This window comes from Haplochromis burtoni, unplaced genomic scaffold, assembly GCF_018398535.1.
Source record: "Haplochromis burtoni strain Fernald_Lab_line unplaced genomic scaffold, NCSU_Asbu1 Contig_44, whole genome shotgun sequence".
NCBI lineage: Eukaryota > Metazoa > Chordata > Actinopteri > Cichliformes > Cichlidae > Haplochromis > Haplochromis burtoni.
The window spans coordinates 1,430,555-1,449,917 of NW_024582405.1; the positions used below are offsets into that span (position 1 = coordinate 1,430,555).

General features: G+C 42.4%; 1 protein-coding gene across 4 annotated transcripts in view; it reads left to right on the forward strand.

Annotated features, from left to right (window-relative positions):
- usp6nl (USP6 N-terminal like) overlaps positions 1-18,288 on the forward strand; it is a 102,524-nt gene extending 84,236 nt beyond the window's left edge. For all 4 annotated transcript variants that reach the window (XM_005921029.3, XM_042220152.1, XM_005921027.3 and 1 more), the window contains 9 exons: positions 4,919-5,026; positions 7,110-7,219; positions 7,875-7,923; positions 9,454-9,574; positions 10,403-10,497; positions 10,646-10,711; positions 11,798-11,897; positions 11,985-12,137; positions 15,604-18,288. In XM_005921029.3, coding sequence (XP_005921091.1) covers positions 4,919-5,026; positions 7,110-7,219; positions 7,875-7,923; positions 9,454-9,574; positions 10,403-10,497; positions 10,646-10,711; positions 11,798-11,897; positions 11,985-12,137; positions 15,604-17,147 — 2,346 coding nt within the window. In that variant the 3' untranslated portion in view covers positions 17,148-18,288. The remainder of the gene's footprint in view (positions 1-4,918; positions 5,027-7,109; positions 7,220-7,874; positions 7,924-9,453; positions 9,575-10,402; positions 10,498-10,645; positions 10,712-11,797; positions 11,898-11,984; positions 12,138-15,603) is intronic.
- Positions 18,289-19,363: the final 1,075 nt, after the last annotated feature.

Here is a 19,363-nt window from a genome sequence, read left to right on the forward strand (position 1 = left end):
GGACGGCACCTTGCTCAGGGGTACCTGTTGAGTGGATTGGAACCCCCGACCTTCCGATCACGGGGCGACCACTCTACCTACTGAACTATCCCTTCCCTTAAAATGGAGCCCGCCTCATATTACACCTTTTAAAGCAGTATTAAAAGTTAAAATGTTTGGCAAATGTGTTGTAAAAATCATTCTCAGTTTCCATCATGGCCATCAAGTCTTGAAAAGCTCACTGCTGTCCAGGCTGCTGTAGTGCAGTACATAGCACAAGCAATGCATTCTCATCAGAGGGCATTAAATTCTGCATTTTTCAGTCTACATTTGCAGCCGGTGACACACATATTCAAGAACAGTTAAAAACCAGTTAGTTACAGAAGCCTTTGACTTTTGTTTGACCTTGGGTCTCTTGAAAGGCGCTATACAAATCAGATTTATTATTATTTTATATTAGACTAGAGGAATCCCAAAAAGTTGATGCTGTTCATCTGGACATCCAGATGAACAGCATTACGCCAGTGGTGTTTCACCCTTGCTTTCACTAACTTTCTAGGTTTAGAAACCAAAGCCTACATAGTTAATGATGGCGGTTAGAGTTAAAGTATGCCTCTTCACAACATTAACCCTGCACATTTAAAAGTTATACTTGAGTGCACTTAAAAGTGTTCTTTTGTGTGCTGAGACCATATAGTTATCATTTTCCTACCGCTTATCTTGACTTGGATCGTGGAGACAGCCCAGACTTCCTTCACGTCAGCCACCTCTTGCTCATCTGGGATGGCAAGAAGTTTTTCCCAAACAGGCGAGAGATAATCTTTTCAGCGAGTCCTGACTCTGCCCCAGGCCTCCTCCTGGTATGACATGCCCGAAATGCCTCTCCAACGAAATGCCGCGTCCAGGAGGCATCCTGTTCAGATGCCTGAGCCACCTAAACCGAATCCTTTTAATGTGGAGGGGAAGCAGCTCTACTCCAAGTCCCTCACGAATAACCGAGCTGCTCACCCTCTAGCTAAGGAAGAGCCCAACCATTCCTTCAATCTCAGTCTTTCAGTCACTACTCAGTGCTCGGGACCACAGGTGAGGGTGCAAACGTAGCCTGACCAGTAAATCGACAGCTTCACTGTTATGCTCAGCTCTCCACCACAACAGATCCCACACCATCCCAATCCAACTGCTGATCTCATACAAACTCTGTCACTCTGTGATGAGACCTGTTTTACTGTTATCATAACCAGCTGGGTTAAGGCGTCCGTGTCAAACGACACATTTTTAACAACTTGGAGAAGAAACGCCAGTTTTTGATACAGGCCGTCACTGCTGCAGGCTGTACTCTGCAGCAATGACCTCTTTAGCTTCAGAGGGAAAAACACTGCCAGCACAGATCCATAAATTGAAGCCACAATAATGTGCAGCTCATTATTTGTAGTTGTAGCAAAAAGAAAAATAGAATTTTGTTCTTAATTTATCTCAACTTCAGCATTTTTTTTTTAACTCTGCTGGAAGAACTTGTTTAGTGTAAGGAGGCTCAAGTCCAGCTTTAAATTAACCAAAACTAAATAAGTCATAACTAAATGTAATGCAGGTAAAAGTGTGCCGATTCAGAGTCTGGGTACAATGTGAGAGATTTGTCATTTTTAAGACTTTAAAGGGAGGATTTTAAGACATTTTAATACCAATTAAGGGCTTATTTTTAAGCACCCCCAATGTTTTCCTTCCATATTTTAAATCCATGCACACAGCGAGTTCTGTCTGTGCAGAAGATAAGCGCAAACCAAAGCGTGAACAGCACACGTTCAATGTAAATGTTGACACACATGTAGGCACACAGACACACTCGTGCTCGGAGGATGATTAGTGTAACAGATGCGCTCATTGACTCGCTCATCAAAGCCTAATTACAAGGCTGTTGCACTAGAAACAAGCGAGTCCCAAGTGTGGTGGGTAGGAGGCTGATGGAGTGGAGGCTTTGGACACTTCACACACACCCAACTAAATGTCATTAATTCTCAGATCTTACACACACACACCACTCAGACCTTTATATGTGAAAACACAACAGCTGCACACACACAGACACACACACATCAGTGCATCACACTCATGTGACGCGAGGTTACAGATGGGGTCTGATTAACTTTCAGCTCGTACATGTAAATCCGGCCCGACTCCCTCTGCGTCTGTGTTTCTTGTAAAGCAACAAAAACAGGTTCAGATTCAGAAATAAAATGTAAATAAACACTTTTGCTGCAATATTTTGTACTCTGCAGAATTATTTGAGATCTGTGTAGACTAAAACAAGTTAAATGTTTTAGCCCCCACTAGAAGTTTAACTATTGATGTTTTTGTTCCAATCAGCTTCCAGCACAGCTTTTATTTTCGGAAGAGCCGCCCTCAGGAGAGGGACGGGGTCCAGGGTTCCTTCCCTAGCATCAACATCTATGTCAGCATCTGACCAATCACAAATATAGATTTGTCACATTAAGATAAAACTACAATATTAGAAAAATATGAAGAGGTTAAACACACAACCTGACTGCAACATGGCGGATAGACACAAGTCATCAGTGTGGGCGTGCGAGAGGAAACACGCTTCAAAGTTGCGTCTCTGGGGATTGGCTCGTTTTGGGAAGCACCGAACACTGAGGTGCTGCGATTAGTCTTCGGATGTTTTTAGTGCTGCCTCCTAACACTCTACCATCCTTTCCGTTTGCCTCCGCTGTCAGTCACCTGTGCACACGCACACGGCTGGCTGGGTTTTAATAGGTGGAGACGGAGAATTCACTGCTGCGATTAGCTTTGCTGTTCCAGCAGTTTGCCTTTTAAGACTTAATCTCCCTCAGCCGGAGTGTGACTGATTTCCCATCTCTTTGTCGACACTGGATTACTCTGGACTGTTCTGCATGCATAGCAGTCTATTCTATCTAGACTTCTCACTGCCCGCAGTCTCCGAGTGCATCCAGCCAGATGGTCGTGGTTCACCTTCCAAAGCCCTTTGCTTTCTCTCAGGGAGGGTGCAGCGTACATTCAGGCACGCACTGTTTGTGTTTGTCTGACAGCTTTGACAAGATGAGGGAAGGTTTCTGTATTCTGTGTAATTTTTGGCAGCTGCCAGATGCCCCAGTTACATGTCAGTGGACTGCAGCTACGGCCATGCAACTTGGTGTTTCCTGTCCGTGTGTTTGTTTAAATCACTAGTTTATGCAGTGCAACTTCCTGTTTAAGTTATAATGCGGAACATATCCTTGTTTGGTGTATTTGGATTATTAAAAATGTTCCCAATGACATTGAAAGTCAGAGAAATGTGGAATTTTACTCAGTTTGGTCGTGTATTTCATTTGGTGGAGTGTCAGTGGCTTAATGACCTCTTTTACTCATCCCAGCCACAGGCTACCACGTGTACCGGGTCCAGGCGTCTCCCGTTTTGAACGAGGCTCTCGTCTTTTTAATAGCGCCCAAAAAGAGTTTAGCCCTCATCTTCTTCCTCTGAAGCTTTTAATTAAGCAGACTTTCAAAACTTAATCCAGTCACACACAGCAAAGTATTAATTGTGGATGGATCATTTGAGACGTTCTTCTTGGCTGACGTTTTGTGTGTGTGTTTACAGTCCAGCTATTCGTCTGTAGCCAGCTGTGAGATAGAGGACAATTAAAAATGAGCCAGCTTAGCTAAGAGCACGGACGTTAAAAGGCTTTTTTTACTAAAGCTAAAAACAAGAAATACATCAATAAAAACAAACTAGACCTTTAAAAACGAGGATTAAAACAACATTGTCAACATAAAAGTACAAAGAAAATGTGTTGCCATAGTTACATTTTTGCAGTATAGTTACATAAACTAAAAATAACTTAAGATGAAAGTAAAGAAAAAAGCTAATTAGATCCTTCAAATCACCATAATTTAATGGAAGTGAATTTCCTCTGTATGTACTCTGTTGATGTTTTAGAAAATGCTGATATGAACTAACATTGAAACCAGCTACAGGCTGAGTCAGGACCATAAAAAGATTTTAACTGGATAAAAAAAAAAAACACAACACAAAAAGTCAAAAGTACAAACGTTACATTATTAGTTTTAACAGTGAAGAAACTACTCGTCCCATGATGCATTGCAAAGACTTTGCACAATCATTGAGCTGAATCCTTTTTGCTGTCAGTGTTGGATAATAGTTTATTTGACAGGTTTTTGTGGGGTGTGTGTCAGTATGCTACAGCACTTTGTTCCTGGCTGTGATTGTCACTCTCAATGTTTCTAAAGCTTTGTGCTTAAAGGTTTCCATGGTAACCACAATCTCCACCAATCAGGGGCGCTGTTTCAGTTTTAGGATTGTGGGTAGAGCAGTTCTTGTATTTGTTTTTTGTTGTTGTTATAACAAGTTTGACATCAAACAGATTTGTGGTTCATACCAGTTACATATAATCGAGCTCACAGTAAGTCTGCTGTGGATTTTACAGTATTATGCCTCCTAATCAGAACATGAGTGCTGTCATTATAGCCTGAACCTCACTGCTGAGATCTATGAGAGTGACTTCTGGACTAAGTGAAGGCAGAGGAGATGAAAAATGAGTTTCAATAATCCAGAAATTAAAGTGAATGTGAAAGGCTCCCAGAACAAGACTTTACACTTTATTAAACTAATATTTTTAACCAGAGATCTGCAGCTGAAGTGCTTCACAAGAGATTGAGGCCATGATCCTAAGAGCACGGTGACACCTGTTAAAGTCACAGATGAGGCTTTGTGAGCTTATCGCCTTATGCTGAATATGCAGAGGAAAAGAAAGAACCACCACATTCATCCTGTCTTCACATTTAATGTTTTGTTGGACTAAACCTTGCACGGCCCTTCTGATGGCCTAAATGTGGAGTGATTGTCTGAGGTTAACGTTCCTTTTTGAAGGTTGCTAACGATGACCTCCTGCTATTTGTTTCCTTCCAGCTGCTCAGGAGGATCTACAAGGGAATCCCCCTGCAGCTCCGAGGGGAGGTGTGGTGTCTGCTGCTCGATATACCCAAAATAAAGGAGGAGAAGAAGGACTTCTATGAGGTATCACTCCAGGAACTCTCAGCTAAACACTGTCTCCCAGGCTCAAGTTTATAAAATGTCTGCAGCGTTCATCAAAACGTGAGCCTCATAAAGATTCATAAGCGAGCTGACGAACACCTCGGCTTTATTTGATTTCACTGAGCTTCAGAGTTATTGTGGCCAAGCAGCAGCTTTGGAAGTTTAATCGTGTTTGTGCAAAGCTGCACGGCCTGCTCCGGCACACGGTAAAGATCTTTTTGGTTTTTTTCCCCATTCCTGCATAAAGTTTGGATCTCATTAGAAAGTTTAGCTAGCAAAATCAATATATCACTGCCTTCATTGGCTGGGAAGTGGTCTAATTATGAGTTAGGCCACATGCACTAAATGATGTGGAAAATATAAAGTGAAAAAGAGAAGATTTCTCCCCTGTGAGCAGGGCAGCTCTGTCCACAATAATCCATCAGATTTCAGGAGGTGTAATTTAGTCGTGTTTGGTTTGTTTTTTTAAACATTTATTACCCAAACTTTGTTGTCTGTAGTTAGCATTACATACTGTCAGTAAGAAAAAATGATATCAAGAAAAGTTGCAATAATCTATGCAAAAAAATCAACAGAATAAATATTTAAGATTAAGTTTAGAGGTTTTATTCATTTTACCAATTTAGATCATTTCATTCAAGATCGTGAAGGTAAAACATGCTTTAGAACAGGACAGGTCACCAGTCTGTAGCAGGTCAAACACACAGAGACCATTCACACCTACACCAATTAACCAAACTCCACTAAAGCCTGGGGTTGCATAACATCTAAATCAGGTAATTATTCTAGAAGAAGAGCATTAATGAAAATAAGGCTACGTCCACACGTACACGGGGTTTTTTTTTGAAAACGGAGATTTTTCGTTTTGTTTTTTAAAAAAAAAAATAAAAATCCTGTCCACACGTAAAAGCCAAAAACGAAGGAAAACGCTGCTAGGAACATGCCAAAGCAGCAGGTGGCGCTATATTCCTATCCGTGTAGAAATGTTGGCCAATCAGAAGTCAGCCTGGGTGGGAAAGAGTAAACAAAGATGGCGCATAGAAGCAGAACTGAGTCCTATGTGTGGAGGGACAGTAACTGTGTGTGTATATATGTATGTATATATTTAAACACTACAGAGAGTAAAATTAACAGTAATGGTATTTTGTCTAAGTCCGCCATTGTAGAAATTAATATTCCCCGAAACAATAACCTGGCGCACAGTGTGACGTCAAAAAATGGGCACACCTTTGACACTGCGTTTTTCTCGTCCACACATAAACGCAAAAAAGGGAGTTTTCAAAAATATCCACCCTGGCAGGAGTTTTTAAAAAAATCTCCGTTTTCAGTGACCGAAAACGCCGTTTACGTGTGGACGAAAGGTGCAAATGCATAGAAAAATCTGCGTTTTCAAAAATACCCGGGTACGTGTGGACGTAGCCTAAGGCAGCAGCCTTGCTCTCATCCACCGCTCACACCTCAGTCTGCTGCTTCACCCTGAAACAATATTGTCGTGTAAAAGAAGTGAAAAATATTTAGTACATGGGATGTTTTATCTGTTCTCTTTTAACCAGCTGCGTAGAGCCCTCCTTCATCACCCTGTAATCTTATCATTAATTTCCATCCACTATTTGCTCTTCCTGTAACACAGAGTGATCCAGCCATGCTCTGAGATGCTTGTTTTCCTTTAGGTCACACATTACCTGCTGCTAGCTTCTCCTCTGTTGTAGTCTGGTTCTACTTGACCATTTTGTTTGTTTGTTTGTTTGTTTGGGTTTGGGGGGGGGTCACCTCAAGTGGGGAAACAAGTGAGTTTTTTCACCTTCAGCTGGCACAGTTTTCTTGCAAGACGTTTCTATAGCAGTGATATCATAATATGACCCTACTGTGCATTTCGAAGCCTCAGCGCTAGTGTTTATTATTTTTTAAAGCCAGAAGTGAGCGTTGGGTGCCAAGTTATCAGCTGAGGCTTCGAAAGCTCGATCAGCAAGGTGGACCCACAAACTCTGTGGACACAGATGCCTGCTATTTAGTACTAAATGGCACTTCTGCTTGCATTCATTCTTTGTTTTGTGGCTGTTTTCAGAAACTGAAGGCCAGAGCCAGAGGAATATCCCCCGACATCCGGCAGATCGACCTGGATGTGAACCGAACCTACAGGGACCACATCATGTTCATGCATCGCTATGATGTCAAGTGGGTACTTTCACATTTTACTACATCCAAGCAACCATCTGCAAGTTCATTGCACACAGCTGCAGTAATGTTGGTTGTGTTGCTTATTTAAAGCAGCTTTGCATTTTTGAGCTTAAAAGTTTCCTGTGTGCCTTTTAGGAGCCTTTCAGTTCCTGAGTAATTCAATTTACATAACCTTGTACATAAATGTGCCTGCATGGGGGAAGATACAACAAGCCTTCACTTCACTGTCACAAAGCCCAAGAACAATGACTGCTCTCACTATTTGACACGTAATCTCAGTAAAAGTAACAAGAGCACAAACACAACGGGAGTCAGTAATCATCTGCAGATATGCATGCATTTTCACTCTCTGCGAGGAGAAGGCGGCTTCTCCAGTGTGGAAGTGAGAGATCTCACGTCCCCTTTCTGCTCTGCCTTCCGCTTTGTTGCGTGACTCTGAGGAAAGACCTGTACCCGTTAACGCCGTTTTGCCTTTTCACACTGCTTTTCTGATATTTGGAAGTGCATTCAGGCTTTGCAGCGACACAACTCAGCATCAAGGCTGGTGTGCAGCTCCAGGCCACATGCATGCATCTTAACTTGAAGCCAAAGACGCCACTGAAGTGTGTTTATTAAAGTTTTTGTATGAACTGTGGTTTGTTTGTGCTTTCAGGCAGCAGGCGCTCTTCCACGTCCTCACAGCCTACTCCATGTACAACACGGTGAGTCATCCAAGCTCGCTTTTAGCGTCCTGAAGACTTTGAGTTGTAACATTTTCACTGAAGACAATAAAGGTGCACACGAAGGCACCAATCTAATATTTTGTTATTGTAGCAATATTGGTAACACTTTTTATTACAGCTAGGTAAAACCTGGTATGTCAGTGGGGCTCATATGAAGTACTTGCTGATATAACTGCATTTATATTGGCTGATATATAGAAATGTAAAAAGTAAACAAGAAACAAGAGAAAAACCCTTCAGCCAGTGTTGCATAGTTTGTCCACCAGAGGGCACTCTGCAACTTCCCCTGTTTGGAACGCCACAAATACAACAAGCAGCTAATCCGAGTAGACTCGGGGCGAGTGTGAGCGACAATGAAACGATTATTTTTAAACTGCAGGTTACAAATGTTTCAGGAGAAAAGAAATATATATCAGCTGATATATTTGATTTTTAAATTACCAAGTTTCAGTGTCAGTCTTAAAAATTGGTCTGGCTCTAATAATAAAACTGTAATAGTCTATTAACAATGTGAAACACTAATTAAGTAAATAGCTTGATATTACCAAAAGAAGTAACAACAATCATTTCTTTTTTAATAAAAGTACTAAAACGATAAAACCATTTAGTAACAGTAGGTAACCTACTAAACTACTAACCTAATAACAATAAATGGTAATACTTGTGTAGTACCTGGAGTAAAAACTGTAGTCTAGTGAGATTATTGGGGTAAAAACAATATTAAGTTAGTAAAGTTTGATTTTGACATCGACGTCGCCTTCAAAGTTCACATTAAATTTACCCTACTGCAATGTTGAAATCATTTCCCGTTGATGTTTAAAATAAGTCTTCCTTTAAAAAGATAATTCTTGATTATTATTCAACTTTATCAACTCACTGTCATCCCTGAAGTAGGGAAGAAGAAGAAGTACAGTAACTTTTCCAGTTTTACCTTCGTGCTGTGAATTCTTTCAGAGTTACAACCTCCTGAAACACACAGAGGTGAACTAAGCTAAGAGTTTTTTCTCCAACACTTTTGATCCCTCATATTTCAGAGGTAGACGACATATAGGTGTCAGATGTGAAATGTATAATTGGGCAATGTTTAAAGGAAAAATGAAAACCATTCCAAGTGTCCCAGTATCACAATATCACAGTGAACCCTGACACCCACAGTTTGCCATTCGATTCAACATAATAAAATAATATATGTCTAATGGTGATAACAGTGGTGTTAGTTTGTGTGTAATAATAATGAAGCAGGGCTGAAAAATGCTGAACTACAGATTTATTGTTAGGTCACCAAAGTATTTCTATAATGGATGGAGATGACTTATCTGCACTTACAGATATTACTTTATCAAAGTTTGTATATCCTTTAATCTCACTTTTATCTCACTATAAACTATCTCAGTGTTTCACCTCAAATAAAGGAACTGTATGTAAATTAAGTTAAGCCAAGTTTACAAGAGTAAAGCAAAGAATGGCTCCGTTGTTGTTTCCCCTCAGCTGATTGATGTGTGTTTGCAGGAGGTGGGCTACTGCCAGGGCATGAGTCAGATCACAGCTCTGCTGCTGATCTACATGAATGAAGAGGACGCCTTCTGGGCTCTCGTCAAACTGCTGTCTGGGCAGAAGCACGCCATGCACGGTAACGTGCGCACCTGTTTCTGAAGGCTCAGGGTTCTCAAAGTGCAGCCTGTGGTCGTATTTATATACTTCTCTTTCAACTCTTTTGTTCTCATGTTCATCGCCAAGTAAAGCTTCCTAACACAGAAGCTGGAATGTACAGCTGCTCCACTAATGGTTAAACTAAACAAGAACTGTAACTGAATGTGCAGAAGAAAAGAAAAAGAGGAAGTTTCTTGCACATGATGTGCAGACCGCTTGTACTGAATTCAGTGTGCACAGCTCCTGCAGCCTGAGTGTTGCATGCTGACTCCTTAAAGTGGAGTTCAGATGTCAAACTACAAAAATCCTCAGCATAGACAAACTTTGATTGCCCGTTGCACTTTGTGTAATCACCACGTTTGAATTTACTGGCCTAAAATTGCTGTCACAGAGGGTTCAGATCATCTGCCAAGTTCTTCTTTAAAAAAACATGCCTGGCCTTTTCCTGTTTCCACAGAGCTGCTCAGAAGGTGACAAACCATCTGTTATGTCAGGTTAAGGCACGAATCTTCTGACCACAGCTGCCAGATTTGCATTTTTGACATTTAGAGTGTTTAACTGACTCTGGTCTCTGCACTGAAATGACCTTGAGCGACTCTGGACCTCCTCCAGTCTTATCAAGCGTTAAGCGATAAAATTATCAGCGAAAGGCATCATTGAGGAAGCACTCAAGACAAATTAGCAGCACGCATGCTGCTGCAGTGAGCTCATGAATCTAACTTTAAACATCTGGACACACAGATGTGTAAGTTTACATACAGAGTTTAAGGGATGATCATCATTACGGCTCTTTTCTCCACACCTTCAGGGTTTTTTGTCCCTGGTTTCCCGAAGCTGATGCGTTTCCAGGAGCACCACGACCGCATCCTCAAGAAGATGATGCCCAAACTGAAACAGCACCTGGTGAGAAACACGAGACCTGTGTGACAATTAATAATGAAGCAAGTGCTGCATGACGTACCAGCCAGTCATAGTGCCAGAAATGAAACCTTTAATCCCTCAGAGGTGGCTGCTTAATCCTCACTCTGTCACCATTTTCTGTTTGCTGCAGGACAACCAAGAGGTGTTCACCAGTCTCTACACCATGAAGTGGTTCTTCCAGTGCTTTCTGGACAGAGTGAGTGCAGTTACAAGCAAGATATGATCTCACAACCTTCAAAAGGATCTATGAAGACATGTAGAAGAGCAGCAACGTAACTTGGTTAACTTATAAGCTGGGTATTTCCATCATAAGTTTGTTGGCACCTGTACACGTGAAGGGTTTCATGACTCCCAGCCTCAGGGCTTTATAAGCTAGTGTACTCCTGATGCCAAGCCCGGATAATTGTGAATCCATCCATCCAAGGTGCTTTATGTTGCAGAGAGAAACCCAACAATCAGTAACTGAAGTTATTGAATAATTTTTTATTATTAACAACCAATGCTGTGATTTCTCTACTTGGTTTCAGCCAATGAGCTGCTCCAATTCAATGATCAAAACCAACCAACCCAACACGTTTCTGACAGCCCGTAAACAGCTTTTAATCGCCAGGAATGTGAGAGGTTTAGGAGCCTGTCAGTGGTGGATTTTTACTTTATTTGTATTTATAAAGCACCTTTAAAACCAAGACTTTCAAAGAAAGTTACAAAGCTCTGAACCGTAATGAAAGCAACAAATATGAAAGGTTACAAATGAATATATTGGATATTAAAGAGGATAAAAGGATCAGCAGTCATGGCAAACCGCATGATATAAATATGTTTTTAAAAGAGTTCCAAAAGCTGCAAAGACTCAATCGCCTTTAGTGACTAAACAAGCTTTTGGAATGACTGACGAGACCATGCCGGGACATTTTCCCACTCCTTTTCAACAAGAAAGCTGTGACGACTAATATCACTTCTCTTTTTCCTTTTGACTGGTAATCACAACAAAAAGCAGCACTGTACACTGACCCATCGCTGACTCAGAGTCTGCTGCACGTGCAAAGCTACGGCTGCTTTTGGAGGTCGTAGCATGCATGCAGTATTTAGGATTTTTAAAAGATTACGATTATGTTTTGTGTAAGTTAGAGTAATCAGTGCTCCTTTAAAATAATTCCCAGTAAAGTAAGAGGTTAAGTTCGTTTTTTTTTTTTTCACGGCAACTGCTGACAGTCACAAAAATATAGATAAATTGCCTTCTTCAGTAACTTATCGTCTAACTTTTCGTTCTGCTCGTGGTCAGACTCCCTTCACACTGACCCTCAGGATCTGGGACATCTATATCTTGGAGGGTGAAAGAGTGCTGCCTGCCATGTCCTACACGCTCCTCAAACTGCACAAGAGTAAGACTGTTTCCTCCACAAACTGAAACCAGCTGATTTCACCCCTCACAACACTTCTCATCAGTGTGAGTGTGTGTGTGTCTGCAGAGCACCTGATGAAGCTGTCCATGGAGGAGCTGGTGGAGTTTCTGCAGGTGACTTTGTCCAAAGATTTCTTCTGCGAGGACGACTTTGTGATCGAGCAGCTGCAGGCGTCCATGACAGAGCTCAGGAGGGCGAAGCTGGAGCTGCCCGCACCAGGTACTTCTGCACCAAACAATCCATTTTCTATAAATTATCAAAAAGTCTGCTCTTCTCAAGTAAATCAGTCTCCAGTTGGTTTTAAACTTGTGTTGGAGAGTGACAAAAGTTCCTCTATGCACAAACAGTTCCAGAAACCTCACCTCCAATTGCCCTTTTAGTGCAAATGTGACAAACAAATCCAAGCCAAATGTCAGATTTTACGCTTTTATTCTTGAGGATATCGCTGTACACTCAATCTATGATCTACTTCATCTGTTGGTCAGGAGAAAAAGCAATTTAGTTCTATAAATTTGGAAATAGAAACATCTTCCAACTTTTCTTAATTGTTCTATTTAGTGGCAAAATGTAAGAGAATTGTTTGAGATGTTCACAATCAAGAGGCCAAAGGGAATCAAAGAATCAGCGTACACCCAAGCTGGTACTAGCGTGGCTCTATCCATACATGAAGATCCTCTGAGGGTCCACCTGAAGTCCACAAGATGAGTGAGCTACCACTAAGAAAGGGAAAAAAACAACTACACAAAAATAGACACATTAGTCAGAGTTAGTCGGTGCCCTGACAAACAAACTAACTGGTGTCTATGTAGGTTCTCACTCAGCCTGGGCTCTGTACCACTAAGCAAGCGTAACATATCCAGGGTTTCTTTCCCTTATCTGGATTTACTTACCCTATAACCCAACTTCAGCCGGGATAAGTGCTCTGTGCTTTTCGAATCCTGCTCTGTCTCCTCATTAATCTGCCTTCTCTCCCTTCTTCTTTCAAACAATGTAAGCCAACAACAACAAAAGTGTGGCTGTGAGCGGCGGCCACATTCCCTCCTACAACAGCAACCGGTGGGCTATCCTGACTGGTCCTTCGTTCTCCATGTCTCTGTCCATCTGTCCCACAGTCAGTCCGTCCTGTCTGTCGCCTGTCTGTCCCGCAGCACTCGGGTTTATTTTTCTTTGTTTCTGTCACAAACTGATCTTCCAGCATAATATTTCAGACTTGCTTTACTGCTTATTTGGAGTCCTTCAATGGTTAGCTCATCTCTTACCTTTAGTTTTTGATCCCCTTCTCCTTTTTGTTTGGACTACAATGTGGCTGCAGATGTAAAATTGATGATATAAGGCGCCCTCTGGTGGGAAACTAAAAGTATTGCATGACTCTGTGTGGAGAACTTTAGTTTTAGAGACAAAATTCCTCATCTTCTAAATTAACCTTGCATTTGTGCTAATGTTACTTAAAGGCACAGCCGTAAATTTAGATAAAGGTCCTTAATGCATCTACACCTGTCTTCACAGTCTTTTCCAGGTTCCTGTGTGGTTGCTTTCCTCCTGCGCCACACTATATAAACCTCTATAACAGCAGCTGTAGCTGAAGGAGGAAGGGCTTTCCTTTCTTCCAGAGCCCACACAACTTTAATAGTAGTCTGTTCGCTTTCCTGCCTGCTGACAAGATAATGGGCCTTTTTTTGAACACTGGAGGCTTTTGTTAAACTTATGTTTTAACAGCTATCTGCTGCCACATGTGCTGCTGTGCAGCAGGGCTATTTTAATCTGCATCCTTGTGTCTGAATAGGATGAACTGTGAGATTTGACAGTTTTATGATTCTGAGTGTTTACTTGGCTTAATTTAAGTTTTTTTTTTAATCACCACAGCATGTAATTTACTCAGTACTCTGAGTTCTTTATTGCTTCCAACAACTGCAGAAATGGCATTTAATACAGGGGTGTTGACTTCAAAGAGCAATTTTATTTGCCTCTGACCTGTCAGCAGGTGAGGTGAAAAGACTCTACAGCAGCATTTCTACAGTCATGCTGGAAAAACAATCGCTCACTACACTGGCATCACTTTTCTGTTTGCATCACACAAGTTAAAGGACACTTAAAACAAAATCTGAACAACTGCAGGCCTTACTTACCTCAGTTAAGATTCAAAACCCTGACGAGGAATCTCCAGCCATCAGTTTGTGTCCTGAAGCACTTTGGACCTGGAGCAGGACAGTGATTGAATGGCTCAAAAAAAACTAAATGAAGGCTTTGGAGTGGCCGGGTCAAAGCTTAAACCCAAATCTGATTGATGTGCTTTGACCTTAAACAGGCTGTTTGTGCTGGAAAACCCTCCAGTGTGGCTGAATTAAAACAATTCTGGGCCCAAATTCCTCCACAGCAATGTGAAACACACGTAGTCAGTAATTGCAAAAGTTTGATTGCAGTTGCTACGAAGGGTGGCACAAGCAGTTATTAGGGTTAAGGGCTTATAACGTCTTTCCTCCTTAATAAATGAAAAACTGCGTTTTGTATTCTTCCCTTATCTTTGTCTTATATTGATATTTGTTCCAATATCAGAAATATGTAAGTGTGATAAATATGCAAAAAACTATGGAATTAATAAGGGGCAAACACTTTTTCACAGCACTGTATAAACCTCTTGATTGAGGGCTGTAGTCTTGCAGTAGCAGAAGAAACACAAGTTTGATTTGTATTTTGTTATCTAATAAAACGCACGAATGAAAAAGAGGATTGTGTTTTGGCTCGTCTAATAAACGTGAATGGAAATGAACGAAGAAAACAAAACAGAAAAGTTGGTTAGGAAAAAAAATTTAACCAGTTGAAATTTGTAGAAAATCCCAAGTTTCTATTTCTTTAAATTAAAACAATAAATTCAGTAAGTGAAAGACGTTAACTTTGTCCCCCGGTGGGTTTTAAGCAGTTTGTGGTGGAACAAAAGTGACCGAGGTCAGTGGGTAATTTCGTCACGCACACGCTCTTTAGTCTGTGGATGCAGGTCCAATAAGTCGACTTCCTGGATAACTCCCACAGCGCTTCCTCTTCCTCCAGCTGCTGTCGTCCTGACCTGACTCTGGTCATCACTTTTTCCCTTAAAACACCCACATAACCCACCCACACCATGTGTTCCTGTCAGCTCTGCTCATTTCTTTCAGATGTAAAGCAGCAAGTTTGAGTACTAATGTCAAACCTTGTACTGGTTGTAGAAGCTGAGTACTCGCTCTCTCTTTTTATAGTTGTACTTATAAGTCTCAGTGCATTTAAGAAGGTTCATTAATCAAGAAATATTTCTGTATGACCTTTCAAGCCTGGAGCTACTACTGCAGCCGAGTACTGTTTAATGAAATGTAGAAAGACTAATAATTTCAGAGCACGCTCAGTAGAATGTCTCTTCCTAATTGAGTCTCCCATGATGAGAATTTATATCAAACATTATTTCTGATGTTTTTTTCCCTATCCTCCTCCCACTCTTTGCCTGTGGATATGTGATTATGTGTCTTCATGAGTGTATTCTCCTTTATTTTGTACTCTCTATGGCAGTGTTGTTGCATGAATTCATGTGCCCGTTTGTGACACGTCATCAGATGTGAACCAGCGCCACACAGTGTGTTCAGTCATCACCGCTCACCTTTGTTTCCTGATGGCGTTCTAATGCGTTTACACCTTTTTTTCCCCCTCCGATCTTTTACAGGTAAAGAGGACGAGTTTCCCAAGAAGCCTCTAGGGCAGCTTCCTCCTGAGATAGCCGCAGCAAACCACGTGGCCAACGGTCAAAGCCACGCGGAGCCAGCCGAGCCCCCCAGGGAGCCAAGTCCTCTACCGGACCCCCAGCGGGACGGACGGCCCCCGAGCCGAGCCCACCGGGAATCGCTGGAGAAACGGATCCGTCACCACAAGGGGGACAAAAGGGAAACCCACTCCAGGGGGTCAGGTGAAATCTCAAATGAGACACAAAAGCAATCCACCTACACCACACCAGAGAGGGGGGCGACACCGCTGTCAGCCCCCACCCCAACACCACAGATGACCGCTGTGGATGGAGGAAAGGCTCACGCCATCGCCAACCACAACTCCAACGCAGCCTCTAGCTCCCGCAGAGACATGCCTGGGCCCCGGTGGGTCAAACCCTCCGAGACAAAGCTAGAAGCTTTGCGGGAAATTCAGATGAGCCGAGGGCCATCGCCGGCTCCTTCCAGCCCAGATGACACCGCTCAGCCTCACCGCCGGCCACGCTCCAAGGGCTACGCCCCCGGCACCGACCGAGGCTCCAATGCCTCCCAGTATGATAATGTACCAGGGCTGCCGGAGCAGGACTTCGAGATCCTGGAGCTTGAGAAGCCTCCGTCCAGATTGAGGCCCTTTCGTAATGAGATACCCTACAATGTGTCAGCCCTGCATCAGGGCAGCCCGAGCCACGGGTCCAGCCTGTCTGGGAGTGTCGTCTCCGTGGCACCCGGGCCCAGAATGGCCAGACAGCCTCTTCCTCCTCGTTTTCCTCACAACAGTCCTGTAAATGTTCCGACTGGCTACCCTGACCCAAAGAACCAGTTCCATACCCCGCCTCATCAGCACTCCCCAGGCAGGACTACTACTGAGGTCCCCATTCCACATCCCACCCAAAGCGTGGACAACAGACTCTATGCTCTGCCCTCCCGATATCCTGCACCGCCCAGTGCATTGTATGGAGAACGAGCGTATGCCACCACCCAGCGACAGCCCAACAGCTTCTCCCCAGATAAGACCCTCATGAATAACACCTTCGCCACCTACCGCAGGCAGCCAACGCACAGCTCCGCCCGCAATCCTCGGAACCCCAGGCCTCCCCCGGAGCTGGACAACCAAGGGAGCTCCACCCCCATCTATCTGCAACAGCTCACCTCCACAGCACAGGTCTACAGGTTCGAAGGACACCAGCGGGGTGAGCCAAACCCACACTACCTGCCAGCTCAGCAGGGTGTAGATGGGCTCCAGTGGGAGCCAACGGAGGAGTTGCCCCCTACATCCCCAGGTGGGATGCCTCGCTCGCCCAGCTTCCAGAAGGCGCAGATGTCGCCCCTCGCAGAGTTCACCTTCCCCGACAACCCGGATGCCCTGCGTCAGTACCGACCGCAACTCCTAGAGCAGCAGCAGCACCAGCAGCCTGTGTTACGGCAACAGCTTCCTCAGCTGTTTGGAGGACCACACTACAGGCACGCACAGGAGGCGTTTGCCATGCAGGAGTCCATGCTGCTGTGACAGGACGATATGACAAGACACTGTAAAAACTAAAAGAAAAGAAAACTGAGGCGTAGTCACCAACACTGTGGTAAAGACGACCAGTAGTCCTAGCTTTGTTAGGAACCGGCTTCTACTTTGGTTCTGTTGTCGTTCATGTGTGAAGTACTGACCTCCCGACTGTCACGCTGCATCGTAACGTTGCAGGACCTACCAGCCGCTGTTTTTACTGATCACTTTTAAAAAAAAAAGATTAAAAAGACTGACTGAAGATTTAATTTTATTTTTGGATGTAAATCATTAACAAGAGGTGACAAAATATAAATATATCTTTTAGAGTCTGATATGTACAGAAGATTTTTTTTTTTTTTTTTTGGGTTATCGGTAACAGGGGAATTTTCTCCTGAGAGCCGATTTATTTTCCATCTTTATTTTTTTATATCTTACTCTCCAGATATGTACCGTAGAGATCAATTAACTCGATATGCTTGTGAATGTTCTTTTTAAAGAAATATGACCAATGGTAGAATTAGCAAACAGTGCTACACGGGTTACCGTGTGTCTTGATTTCCATTTCAATTTTTTTAAGCAGGTTTTGTTAAAACATGTTTAGGACCATGCTTTCTTTAGTTTTTGTCCATTACTAATAGTTTGTTTTTGCATTACTTCAGGCCAGTCTTGTTTTTAATTAATTTCAACTGGGCGGCTCAACATATAGACAGCTGATTTTTGAGGGCTAATATATACTTTAAAAAAAAAAAATTATGGCTTTAAGTTATCTTGATTGTTATGTAACCATTGATAACACATTTTTTTAATTGCTGTGACATAGTTATCACATCTCGAGCACATGGAGTCCGAGGTGCTTTTAAACTACTTTCAGTACAAGGTTGCTTAACTTCATTATGTCTTACTTCTCTCAACAATGTCACATCCACTGGCATACAGTCATCCGGCGCGCGCACATGTACGTAACAAATGTGAGTCACATTTTCACCCACCTACTTTTAATACTCTGATGTAGATGCAAGTACTTTCAAACAGTACTAAAATGTTCTTTACATCCCCTCAGTCATCTTTGGGTTTTGTTTTAGTTGTGAAACAACTAATTGCAGTCCATTCTGATACTTTGCTTAATAAAAAGAGGTCGGATGAAAATGAACCTTTAAATTTGTTTGTGGTTTTTTAAAATCAGCTCAATAAAAAAAGGTGGTGGGCGGGGGGAGATAACAGGTGTTTATATATATATATTAGGATGCAGTGCATGGAGAAACACTGTAAATGAGTTTCCAGTGTTGCGAAAGCTTCCAAACCACCACAATTCCTGGATAATGGAATTTCTTGTGCACTCCAAAGGGGCCACGGGTTTTACTTCTAGGACTTTAATGAATATTTTTGTTTAGCAATCAGCAGTAAAAGGAAAATGCACAGGCTTCTGTCACGTAACGGTCACATATTGTTCTCTTTATTGTATACAGCGTTCAATTAGCAAAAAGCCAATTGAGAGCAATGGCAAACCCTGAAAATGTAAACTGTCATTTTAATTCTGGAGTCACTTCAATGCTCTCTCAAGTGCATCTATAAACAATTAAATGCAACATGCAGTGTCGGCACCTTTACTGTGCTCTGCATATGCTCAGCCCTCAGTGACCCTAAAAACTTCCACTTTGGAGTAATCCCACTTACAGCTGATCATGGAATATCTAGGAAGTGAAGCAGTCGGTGAAACCAAATGATCAACTGATTGTTTAAATGATATTTATTTCACAATTAGCATACTTGACTAATTTCAGCCTCTTACTTTTAAAGATTTTCTGGCCCTTATGAGCCATTACATTTTTTATTACTGGAAAGACGGGTGGTGGTGTATGTGTCCTGACATTTTAGAAACTGTTTAGTCAAGACTGACTCAGGAAGAATGGAAGTAGTTTATTGCGTCCCTGCTCTAATCAAAGCCAACAAGAAAATGAACATCAAATACAGAAATAAATAACATGTTGCTGAAGACTTTGGAATAAGAGCTGGTAGGCTGCCTAACATCGGCATTCAGCAGCTTGCTTCCACGCTGTTGTTGTGCATCTTTCTGGATAAATTAGCAGGAGACAGCTTCTGAGCTTTGCTGGATAAGCAAAGGATGCTTGGCAGGGCTGTGAAGGTTTGTGCAAACGGTTAACAAATCTGTGGTAGGAGAAGCTGAAAGAGACACCTGTGATGCACCGGGATGTTGCTTTGAATCC